General features: G+C 31.8%; 1 protein-coding gene across 1 annotated transcript in view; it reads right to left on the minus strand.

The window, feature by feature from the left end:
- CPR27 (cuticular protein 27) overlaps positions 1-8,486 on the minus strand; it is a 9,808-nt gene extending 1,322 nt beyond the window's left edge. The window contains exons 1-3 of the mRNA XM_017904486.1: positions 8,441-8,486; positions 4,557-4,651; positions 818-1,204 (exon numbers count right to left, since the gene is read on the minus strand). Coding sequence (XP_017759975.1) covers positions 818-1,204; positions 4,557-4,651; positions 8,441-8,452 — 494 coding nt within the window. The 5' untranslated portion in view covers positions 8,453-8,486. The remainder of the gene's footprint in view (positions 1-817; positions 1,205-4,556; positions 4,652-8,440) is intronic.
- Positions 8,487-12,932: the final 4,446 nt, after the last annotated feature.

Here is a 12,932-nt window from a genome sequence, read left to right on the forward strand (position 1 = left end):
AATGTAGAAGAATTAATAATGTCAATTTTTTAAATTATAATGCATAATAGGGACGATTTTTTGATGATGTCAGATGTAAATATGCAATTGGAATTGTAGGAAATCTGGTAGTTATTAATTAAAATTAATAAATATTAAATAAATATTAATTCAAAAATTACATCGTGTATAAGATAAATAATTAATTAGTAATTGTGTGTTGCTATAATATCAAATTTAAAATAAGCAGATACAAAACTAGTATTTTAATTGTAAATACACGAATAATATTTTGCGATTAATTAAAATTATAGCACATTAATGAAACAATCCCCAAAATATGCAAATACGTATAACAATAATATTTTTCTACGAATAAAAATTCAAAATAGAATGTACACGAAAAAATCTCTAAATTTTGATAATTTTATCTTTGTATAATTGTATCTTTTTCTTTCTATCTAACAAATATCTAAATTTATGAGAATTAATTAGAATTAATTAATAAAAATTATGAGAATTAATGATAATGAGGATATAAATATATAAGAATTGTAGTATTTTTCTGCTCAATAAAATTATTATTATTTCCATTCGATTTTATTTTATTTTTTCGAGAAACACGAGATATTCAGGCAGTCAGTATTATCTGTCATTCTCACAAAGAGATGACGTCTTCTAGACTGAACAGACATTTCCTCTCTGCCTGTTTCAAATTATACTTGATAACCATAGCGTGTCTTTTATAACCTCGAGAAGGATCGGTTCATTACAGTTTTTCTTCGCATTGAGAGAAAAACATCTGCTCGCCTTGAGTCAGAATTAATTAATTTCTTACCTGGGCGGATTATAGATCGGTGCCGGAATTGGTCGCGGTTGGTTGTGTACCAAAGGCTGCCGAGGAACAGGTTCATATCGTTCTCCATTGGTGTACCGTGGGTCCGTGTAGTAAACAGAAGGGTCCTCTTTGTATTGGCCATCGTCCTCGGGTTCGTTGGGATTCGCGATACTGTTACCAGTCAAGGTTGGCGGAGCCACGTTTATTCCAGGACCAGCTGGCTCGAATCCGCGTCTCGACGCTCCATATTCGACTTCTCGAACACTTCCAGTATCGTCCACGAATCCGTATTTTCCATACACTTCCCCGGTAGGATACTTCGATTCGATCTTGTAAGAACCGTCAGCTGCCTCGTATCCGTAACTGTAGCTACCGTCCTCATTGTGTCTGGTCATTATTTAATTAATTAGTGACGGAATTTTAAGGAGATTTCCGAAATATTCGAAATTACGATTTTTATGTAGCTACTGTTTCTATGGAATTAACGTGGTTATTGTAATTTTGAGGTTAAGTTTGGAAATTGAAACTAAGTTAGCTTCTAATATGTTTAAAATTGTTATAGTATTCGGTAGACTTCTATTTTGTATTTTATTTAATTGATCTAACACCTCAGGCAGTTTTAAAATTAGTATTTGGTAGAGTTCGTGAAATTTTGGGGTTAGGTTTGAAAATTGAAGCTAAGTTAGATTCTAATATTTCTAAAATTATTATAGTATTTGGTAGACTTTAATTTTGTATCTTATTTAATTAATTTAACATCTTAGGTTGTTTTAAAATTAGTATTTGGTAGAGTTCGTGGAATTTTGAGGTTAGGTTTGGAAATCAAAGCTAAGTTAGATTCTAATAGTTCTAGAATTATTATAGTATTTGGTAGACTTCAATTTTGTATCCTATTTGATTGATTTAACACCTTACGCAATTTTAAAATTAGTATTTGGTAGAGTTCGTGGAATTTTGAGGTTAGGTTTGGAAATTAAAGCTATATTACCTTCTAATATTTTTAGAATTATTACAGTATTTGGTAGACTTCTATTTTGTATTTTATTTAATTGATCTAACACCTTAGATAATTTCAAAATTAGTATTTGATATAGTTCGTGGAATTTTGGGGTTAGGTTTGAAAACTGAAGCTAACTTAGAGTCTAATATTTCCAGAATTATTATAGTATTTGGTAGACTTCAATTTTCCCTCTTATTTAATTCATCTAACACCTTAGGCCGTTTTAAAATTAGTATTTGGTAGACTACAATTTTATAATTTATTTACTATGTACATATAATACTTAAGGCAATTTTAGGATTAATACTTGGTTAAACTTAAATGTTATTCGGCTACAAATTATTCACGAATGTAAAAGCGTGTGTTATTTTATTCTGAGAATTTTTTAGACTATCTCTCACACATATTGGAAATTTTCAAGTGTATTTGTTGGAGGATGAGATAATATTTAATAAATTTGTAATTTATCGATTTATAATTTAAAAAATTGCGATGTGAGAAATTTGCGTGAAAATTGAAAATTGCGATTTGAGAATTCGCAACGTGATTTAACTCGTGTTAGAAATTTTTAAATTGATATATCGGACCATGAGGTAACGTTGCAAATACTATCTCAGTATACAAAAAGTCACAGAAAAATGATTGATACGTAACGTTGTAAAATAGTGGGTAAATAATTTTCCGGTTATTGAAATAAGTCTTTTTCGAATAGGCAATTTCAAACGTTTTATATATGTTCATGGATAATTTCGACGAGGTAGCATTAATAAAATGGAGGATTGACGTAGAATAAGAAGGAAGTAAGTATATTAAAACGACGTTTGAAAGGTTGAAATATCGCGGTATGTCTTACACATAATTTAGTATGAAAAGCTACATTATTCTGTAACATTCAGCTATTTAGATTCATCGGCTTTTTACTTCTTCTATCGGTCACGCTCGAATCGCATTCGAAAAAGTTGGAAAACCGCGCGGAAATAGACTAATGCAATACTTGTGTAGCAATTTCCTACCTCTTACAGAATCGAGTAGAAATGCGAATTTGCCCTTGAAATTACAGACAAACGAATATTTTTACGAAACCCGTAGAGGCAACGCCTACTTCGAGGGTTGAATGTGGTTTTCGCAGCCGTTTATTGCTTAACGACCTATTTATATAAATTACCATATATTGAAGAAATACTTTCACGTGATATGCTCGTTTGCATATCGTTAAGAAATAACTTAATTTTCTGAACTGAGAGGTATCTTTTTATTTTCAGATAATTTTTTCATATTTTTATTACTATCTTTTTTGATATATCATATTTTTTCTAATCGTAGTTGGGTATGAATTTTGAAATTTACAAAAGAAAGTATGAGGAGTGAGTTCTATGGGAAATTAATTTATTTATTTAAATTATATATAGCAGAGATCGTAAATTAAAATTGAAGATTTTAATTTAATTTTAATTTTAATTTTAATTTAAATTAAAATTAATTCTATAGTTCAATCATTTTAAATATGCACTGTAATACGTTGTAAAAATACGAGATCACTATAGATTACAGACACAATAGTTTCTTAAATAAAAATCATAATTTTACAGCCCAAAGAAATCAAAAAGCTATTGCAGAATATTTTTTCATTCTTTATAAAAATATTAATTAATCCTTTCCATTCTAGATCGTAACATTTCCTAAATTAGTCTAATCTTTATAATAATCTTTTTCTTTTTAAGTTAATCTAATTTCATAATTAGTATCTTTCTAATTTATAGTCTGTATATCTTTCTAATTTATTCTAGTCTGCATAATAAATTAATGTTTTTTTTCTTTTTAATTACTCTAACCTTCATAATACATTAATTTCCTTCTTTCTAAATTATTCCAATTTTCATAATGAATCAATCTTTTATTTTTTAAATTAATCTATCCTTCGTAACAAATTAATATTCCTCCACTACATTAATCATATCTAAATTAATTTAATATTCATAATGTATTAGTCTTTTCTTGTCTAAATTATTTCAATTTCGATAGTAAATTAAATTACAACTAATTAATTTTCTTTCCCAATTTAATCAGATTCTAAAGATCGATGTTAATTAATATATAAAATTTAAAATTACTCAATAATGCAAAAATAATTCTATGTTTTAATTTTTGTATACGATTTCTTATTTATCCTTTTACAAATATTGTCGACTTTATGGCAGAAGTCTTCGAATTACTATTTTTTTATAACGAAAAAATCGTCAGGTGTAAAAGGTTAATTTTACCTAAATTATTCTAATTTTAATAATAGATTAATTTCCAAATTATTCCAATTTTCATAATAAATTAATTTCTCTTTCTCTGAATTAATCTAATCTTTTCATAGTAAATTTATCTTCTTCTACCCTATCTTCTTCTCTCCTTGACGTAACCAAACTTTCATACCAATTTAACCCTTTCTTTCCAAAATTCGTTCGATCTTTGCAACAAATAAGAAGCTCCAAAACCCTAAACTTCCTTCTCATCGAATTCTGCATAATCTCACATATTTTACAATTTGCTACTCACTCATAGTCCCACTAACAGCCCCCCCCCCGTCTGAATCCTTGATCTCGCACTTTTAGCCCGTAGTTTCAGCCAAGAGATAAATTGTCCCCGATAAAGTGACAAGCCAAAAGCAATGTTCCACGTTGAACGTAATATCGGGGTAATATCGCACCCTGTTACCTCAAATGAGAATCGTGATAACGAAACGGTACTCACTTATTTATCTGCTTCAAAATGGGCACCGGCGTGGTCACGGGGTACTGATTGTGCTGGGCGAGCGCAAGGCCAATGCAAAACAAGAGACACAGCACCTGGCGACACAAGTTTGCATAAAATCGCTGCCATTCGCGAATCACTTTCCAATAACCTCGTGCACAATGAAAAACGCTCGAGATTGCGTGTCTCTAAATGCACCTCGAATTACCTCTGCTTTTCACTTCAAACGGAAGTCTTAAATGTTACATCGATAAATGGTTCGCTCTTGCAGTGGAAAGGAAAAGAAACACATCGTTTCATGGAAATTAACATAATCTACCGCGCTTTTTCTTCTCCAACGTTTCCATTTTACTTGCTCGAGTTTATCATTCGATGGACTTTCTATCCGACTCGTTAAATAATTAGGCTATTTGCATTCTAATGGAAATATGATTTATGTTCCTCGAGAAGATCATTGGACTAAACTGGAAGCTGATCGAAATTGGATACGCGGTTTTCCTTCACTGCTTTCCTTCGAAATTGTAGATAAGAAAAGATTTGTACGTGGTAAAAGTAAACGGTAAATAGAAAGTGTATTTTATAAGTGTAAAAGGAACAAGAAGTTTGTCCAAGCACATTTGTTGGGGCATTAGAAAGGGAGAGGCAGAAATCAGGACCCTAGATAACCTACATACTTATCTTCTTGGACTCATCGGGCGAAATGTGACTCACGAATGGCGAAAAAATAGAAGATTTTAAAATAAATTAAAGAGAACGACTTTAAGCGAAAGATAAAATTATAATTCAAAACAAAAATTCGATTATAGAAAGTACATACTTGAAAGAAAAGATATATCTGAAGATTTTAGGTGAATTTTAATTTATTCTACTGTTTACAAATTTTAGTTCCTTGTGATATGTACTATTGAAAATTTTTGCAACGCAATGCTAGGTACTTTCACAATTTTATTTTTATGACACACCGAGAGAAATTTAGAAATTTTCTTTTTATCATTTTACAATTACGTAAAATATTTCTACGCCTATTAGTCGGTCGTAACAAAGAATAAACCTCTGCGCGTTTAAGCGAGCCACCAAACCATGAACACCAAGTGACTTACGTGTCTAGGGTTCTTAGACTCAGTGACAATGGTTAGCTCAGAAGAAAAGAGAGAAAAATAACGTTAGAACGATTGAAGCAGTCTCAAAATTGTTATAAACTATCGATTAATAGCGTACTATAAAACTTATGTTACAACGCTTCCGTTCACTATATTCCACACATGTATGTCACACATGACAACAGAGCCAAGTGAATGTCTCTGGCAAACGACATTCGAACCTGAAACCAACACCAACGAACCACCCCTGAAAAACATGCATATAACTATCACTACTTAAATGAGAAATATAAAATATAAAAATATAAAATATAAAATATAACGGAATAAAATAAAATATAATATAATATAATGGAAAAATAGAGAATAGAAAAATTTAAATGAAAAATGTAACAAATCGAAGCACTGACCATCCCCAAATTTTGTTACTGACCATCCCCAAATTTTGTTACTGACCATGCCCAATTTACACCTAAACCCATTACAAGGGTCTTAGAATGCCTACATTCGCTACATTCCGTCCATCACACATATAACAACAGACTCGAGTGAATGTCTCTGCCAAACGGACATACCAATCTAACTGATCCTAAAAGAAATAGACGTTAGAACTATTCCGTGTCCATTTAAATCACCTGTGATAAAAAGAAACTCGAGAATTCTGAAACACTAAAACTCTCACTAATTTCACCTAACAGAGACCAAAGGGATATACATGGGACAAAGAAATGTTTGTTTAAATCACGGAAACTATCAGAGAATTAAAGAAAACTCGAAACACTGACTCAGATTCAGATTGAAATTAATTGCATATAATGGAGACTAAACCTAACCTTCATTTAAATCACAAATACTTAAAAAATGAGGTATAAAAATTGGAAACACTAATTCAGACTCAAATATAAATTAATTGTATGTAATAAGGCATAATAATTTTTATATAAAGGTTAAAGAAACACGCATATAATAATTAAATGTTCATTTAAATCAGAAATACTATCAAAAAGATGAGGAAACTGACCAAGACTGAGACCCAAATTAACTGCACCTCGCAAAGGCCAATAGCATCACACGTACAGCGGCCCGAAAGCTATTTAAATCACCAATACCATCGAGAATCCCAAAAATGTCAAAACACTCGCTCAGGCCAAGGTCCAAGGCAATTAAGCCTAACAAAAACCAAAAGCAACTCGCATAAATAACCCAGCAGCCATTTAATTCACCAATATCATCGAGAAAGCCAAAATGTCTGAACACTCGCACAGACTCAGATCTAAATTAGTTACACCTAATGAAAACCAAAAGCAACTCACTGAACAACCCAGCAGCCATTTAATTCACCAGTATTGTCTAAAAAATTAAGGAAATACACTGACCCAGACGTAGACTCGAAACCAAACTAGCTACACCTAAACAGGGCTCAAAAGCAACAAATATCAAATTCCAAAAATTGGAAACACTAATCCAGACCTAAATCCAAACAAATTATACCTAAATTAAGCCCAGAAGCAACACTCGTAAACCATATATCGTCTATTTCGATCACCAATATTGTACAAAAATTCCTGAAACTGAGAACACTGACCCAGACTCAGACCCAGACCCAAACAAAGCCCAGAAGCAACACATATAGAAGCACGATATTCTACAAAAATTTAAAAAATTGGAAATTGGAAGCACTAGACCTAAAACTAAACAAATTATTCCTAAACTAAGCCCACAAGCAACACTGGTAAACTACCCACCGTCTATTTCGATCACCAATATTCTACAAAAATTCCTGAAACTGAGAACACTGACCCAGACTCAGACCCAGACCCAAACAAATTACAGTCGAACAAAGCCCAGAAGCAACACATATAGAAGCACGATATTCTACAAGAATTCAAAAAATTGGAAATTGGAAGCACTAGACCTAAAACTAAACAAATTATTCCTAAACCAAGCCCAGAAGCAACACTGGTAAACTACCCACCGTCTATTTCGATCACCAATATTCTACAAAAATTGCTGAAACTGAGAACACTGACCCAGACTCAGACCCAGACCCAAACAAATTACAGTCGAACAAAGCCCAGAAGCAACACATATAGAAGCACGATATTCTACAAGAATTCAAAAAATTGGAAATTGGAAGCACTAGACCTAAAACTAAACAAATTATTCCTAAACCAAGCCCAGAAGCAACACTGGTAAACTACCCACCGTCTATTTCGATCACCAATATTCTACAAAAATTGCTGAAACTGAGAACACTGACCCAGACTCAGACCCAGACCCAAACAAATTACAGTCGAACAAAGCCCAGAAGCAACACATATAGAAGCACGATATTCTACAAGAATTCAAAAAATTGGAAATTGGAAGCACTAGACCTAAAACTAAACAAATTATTCCTAAACCAAGCCCAGAAGCAACACTGGTAAACTACCCACCGTCTATTTCGATCACCAATATTCTACAAAAATTGCTGAAACTGAGAACACTGACCCAGACCCGGACCCAAAGAAATTGCAGCCGAACCAAGCCCAGAAGCAACGCACGTCAACCCATCGTCCATTTAAATCACGAATGCCAACAGAAAACTCTAGACACTGTCCCAGACCCAAAGGCAAATGCAAAGAGACTACATGAAAACAGAGAGCACTGGTCGATATGTCAAACGATTCATGATCAGTCCCCACGCGGCTATGCAGGGACCCAGCCTTGCGAAGGAAGAAGTCGAACACAGTGGATAGTAGCAGGCACTGATCAGGCAAAGGAGGAAAATGGAGGAATACTCACGGGAAGACGCATGTCTCGTGGCTGATGAGGCAGACGCGATTGTGTTATAGGATCGCGTTACACCGGCCGCGAGTCAACTTATATAGGTCCCCATCGGGAGCGGCGGGGCCCGCCCATGGGCCCGACCACCGCCTCAGCCTCGTCGCTATCTAAGTACCAGAGTTCACCGCACCGCAGCACGACTTTGAAAATTTCTAACATACCAATTTTCCCTCGACGTCCAGCGTCACACGTCCCTGGTTTTCGGTCCGCGGTCCCCGTTGCGTAAGCTGGCGAAGGCGTCGCGACGTCTCCGCGATTGGGACCACTGCCAGGGACCACGTTTTGGAAATCGAGCAGGCTTTCGTATCGCCCAGTGTCAATTGTAATTCGATCGTCGCTCGCGTTGTGCTTTTTCCTTTTATTTCTTTTTCGGAACGTGTTGTGGACGCTGATTTTAGTGACCAGTGCTGGATGGATTCTTTATTTTATTTTACGTACGTGTTGGTGTTTCGATTGCTGTCGGTGTTTGTTGCTTAATTTTTAGTTTGGGTTTGGGTCTAGTGGGTTCTTTCTGGATTTTCGGATTTTTTATACAAATGTGTTGTGTTTTTAAGTTGTATATGTTTGTTTAAATTTGTAATTGTTGTAATTGTAATTGTTTGTTCGTATAAGTTGTATATGTGTGTTTGTTTGTGTATAGTTTGGTACTGTTTTTTGTATTCTATCGTGCACTATGTATTTTGAAAATAGTATTGTGTTATTGAATTGTATATGTTACATGTGTTTATTTATGTTTGGTATTAATTATAGCATTTTTAGTGGATAATATTTATTGGAGTATGTGGTGTTTACATTTGTATCTGTGATTGTAAGAAAAAATACCGTGTGTCGTCATTGAAAAATATTTTATTTATTATATTTATATTTTATATTTTATTTATTATTTATTTATTTTAATTGCAAAATGTGCGATGTATGTATTTATTATAAAATAAAGAATAAAATAAAGCCTTGTGTGTTTAAAACAATTGTGCAATTTAATCGATTTTCAGAACTTTAAATCGCGAAATTTCGAGAATGTAGTATTACAGAAAATATGTAGTATTTTTTCCTTATAAATACAGGTATGTTATATTCAACAAAATTTTTATATTGTCGATATTCGATTATTTAATATGTATATTATATAATTAATGACATTGTATACATTATATTCGACAATTGGATTTTCCAAAACAGTTTAATATAAATATTGGTATTGAAGAATAAATAAACCGAAGTATTATAATATAAATGAAAAATTTTCCACGATTTAATAATTTTTGAAATGATTGATAAATTAAGAAATCTCGTGTGTTTTTCATACCAGTATAAAAATATGTAGTTAAAACTTGGTTTTCGTGACTGACAGACCACTTAATGACGATATTCTGAAATCTGCTGCCTGAATATCTTCATATAGTATTCGTATGTTACCCACAAACAGGATTCTGCAAGGTGATCTTCTGGAGAATACATATTTTTCACAAGGACATCATATGTAATGTCGTCCGCAAAAATAAGTTGTTTACCTCTAGTACTCGTATCTATTAAAATTGAAATCTGAACCATTTTCTGATTCTGTCTCACCTAGGTTTCTATATAATTTGTGCAATAATCTCGTTGCAGATATTATAGTCGTAATCAACACCAGTTTCTTAATAGGAACGATAAAACGCATTGTAATAGAGAAACATACTATATTATAATAATAAAATAAATTAATTATTCTGTACAATTCAATGACAATATTTTTTTTACGTTTTGAAAGAACATTTTTATACAAATTTAATATTTTCTTTCAACAATAGTAACATAAAAAATATATTTCTAAATATACAATTATAAATAAATATTCTTAATAATCTTTCAATTACAGAAAGATAATTTTTCTATGAGAACAAAATTTATCCAAGAGTAAAAATAAAATTTTCCTAGTAACCCAAAATTCTCCCAATTTAAAAAAAATCTTTCTAGTAATTTAAAATGGTAGAAATTAGAAAAATAAAATTTTTCTAGTAATTAATAGTTCTGTTATAAAAATCAAAGTTTTCTAATTATAAAAATTATGTTTCCGGTAATTAAAAATTTTTCTAATTATTAAAATAAAAATATAAGAATATTTTTAAATAAAGTATTTTTAAATAAAGTATTTTTAAATAAAATATTTTTCAATAGTCTAAGATTCTCCCAATGATGGAAATAAAATTTTCTTGTTAATAAAGATTGGTAACTTCTAAATCGGTAAAAATTAGAAAAATAAAATTTTTCTAGTAATTAATAATTCTGCTATAAAAATTTAAGTTTTTCTAATTATAAAAATTATGTTTCTGGTAATTAAAAATTTTCCTAGTTATTAAAATAACATTTTTTTAATATTCAAAAATTCTCCCAATGGTGGAAATAAAATTTTCTTACAAATGAAAAATGGTAACTTGTCAACTAGTCTTCCGTGAACTTCGGTAACTCTTCTAAAGTGGAACAAGGAGGAAGTATGACGCTATAATTACACAAATGACCGGCTAACCGAGAACTTTCCCGATCATATAAGAGAACTTCTTGACATTTATCGTGGTTGTATTAAGGGCATTATAAGGCTCAACCGAGTGAAGTATACACTCCTTTGGCGATCTTGCAACCCGAGTACCCGATTCGTGAGAATCAATTTCTGTACAAATAACTTTCACGTTCGGAAACATCTTTTTTTAACACCTTTCTCTTATGTAACATCCTTTGTAATTTTGACACGTTTGTACTTGTTACTTTTTATTACCGTGTTTATTGCAAATTAACAGGTGTGAGAGTTCAAAAAATGGTAACATGCAATTTCACAATTTAAACCAAATATTTAACCTGCAATTATTCACTTAATTATTCGAAAAACATGAGAATTTATATAATTTTAAATTTCTCTTTATTTATGCGAATTCTTATTATGCTTTTATGATCGTTCTTGTATTTATCAATAATGATAACATAGTTAATGATAATAATGATAAAAATTGGAGAAAATTGGCAAAAATTAGGGAAAATTGGTAAGGACTGTCAAAAATTGTCAAAAAGTGGTGAAAATTGTTAATATTAAAATTCGATAATCCGATTTTTGCGATAAACAAATTTCATATTTAAAGAAAAGGATAATAATAACATAGATAGTGATAATCATGATAAAAGTTAGAAAAAATTGGCAAAAATTATGGAAAATTGATAAAAACTGTCAAAAATTGTCAAAAAGTAATGAAAATTGTTAATATTAAAATTCGATAATCCGATTCTGCGACAAACACATTTTATATTTAGAGAAAAGATCAATAATAACCTAGATAATGATAATCATGATAAAAATTAGAAAAAATTGGCAAAAATTAGGGAAAATTAGTAAAATTTGATATTAAAATTCGATAATCCGATTTTTCCGACGAGCACGTTATATTTAATGAAAAATATAAAATGAACAAACATACTGCCAAAATTCTACAGAATGTTTAATCAATTATATAAGTAATTTAACAGTAATAAGTAATTAAACAGTTATAAGTAATTTAATCAACCACAGTAAATTTAATAAATTCCAAATAATTAATATAACACAGGAACCATCAAACGTCCTCCACCTACCCATATCTTTCTTTTCAATTTGCCCCACGATCTTGCCATAAATCCTCCCTGTATTTACTCTACAGATTCCCAAGCAATTTTCCAATACTTCAAATACCTCGAGCAAGACATTCGAGTCGCCTCACGATTTACAATCGGCGTGCGATCCTCGGGCGATCGTGATCGAAATGCATGCGTCACGAAGACATCTGAGGTTGGTCGCAGTGAAAGTGCAGAAAAAGACAGTGCTCCGGAATTTATATTCGCGGAATGATAAACAGGTCGTAACGTCATTGTCGCTACAGTCACATGGCAGCCGGTAGCGAGTTCAATGCTCGTCAATCGAAGGGACGTTAGGCCCGATCCGTTTACGCAACGCTGTTACGTACGATATAATTTCATATTAATGCCCGGCATTTGTGCTACTAGAACAGAGGCGTTCACTTTCCTTCTTTTATCCTCTTTTTTCCTGACTTTCTTCAATGTTGCATCATCGACATTGGCGGCCTGGCGAGTTGCTTTCGTTTCGTTGCCGGAGCTACTCTTGAGTTTGTTTACCTAATCAAATAATTAATGCTATCCTTTCATCTTATGACATTTTTATTGGTATTATTATTATTATTATTATTATTATTTATTGTTGCATGGTCGATAACGAGATTTGACGAGTTACTTTCGTTTCGTTGATGGAGCTAATGTTAAGTTTGTAGATCTAATTAAATAATTAATGATATCCTTTCATCTTACGACACATTTATTATTATTATTATTTATTGTGGCATGGTGGATAATGAGATTTGGCGAGTTGCTTTCGCTTCGTTGGTAGAGCTACTGTAGTATTTGTACATCTAATTAAATAATTAATGATTTCATT

Source organism: Eufriesea mexicana, unplaced genomic scaffold (assembly GCF_001483705.2).
Source record: "Eufriesea mexicana isolate 0111107269 unplaced genomic scaffold, ASM148370v2 scaffold2948, whole genome shotgun sequence".
Taxonomy (NCBI): domain Eukaryota; kingdom Metazoa; phylum Arthropoda; class Insecta; order Hymenoptera; family Apidae; genus Eufriesea; species Eufriesea mexicana.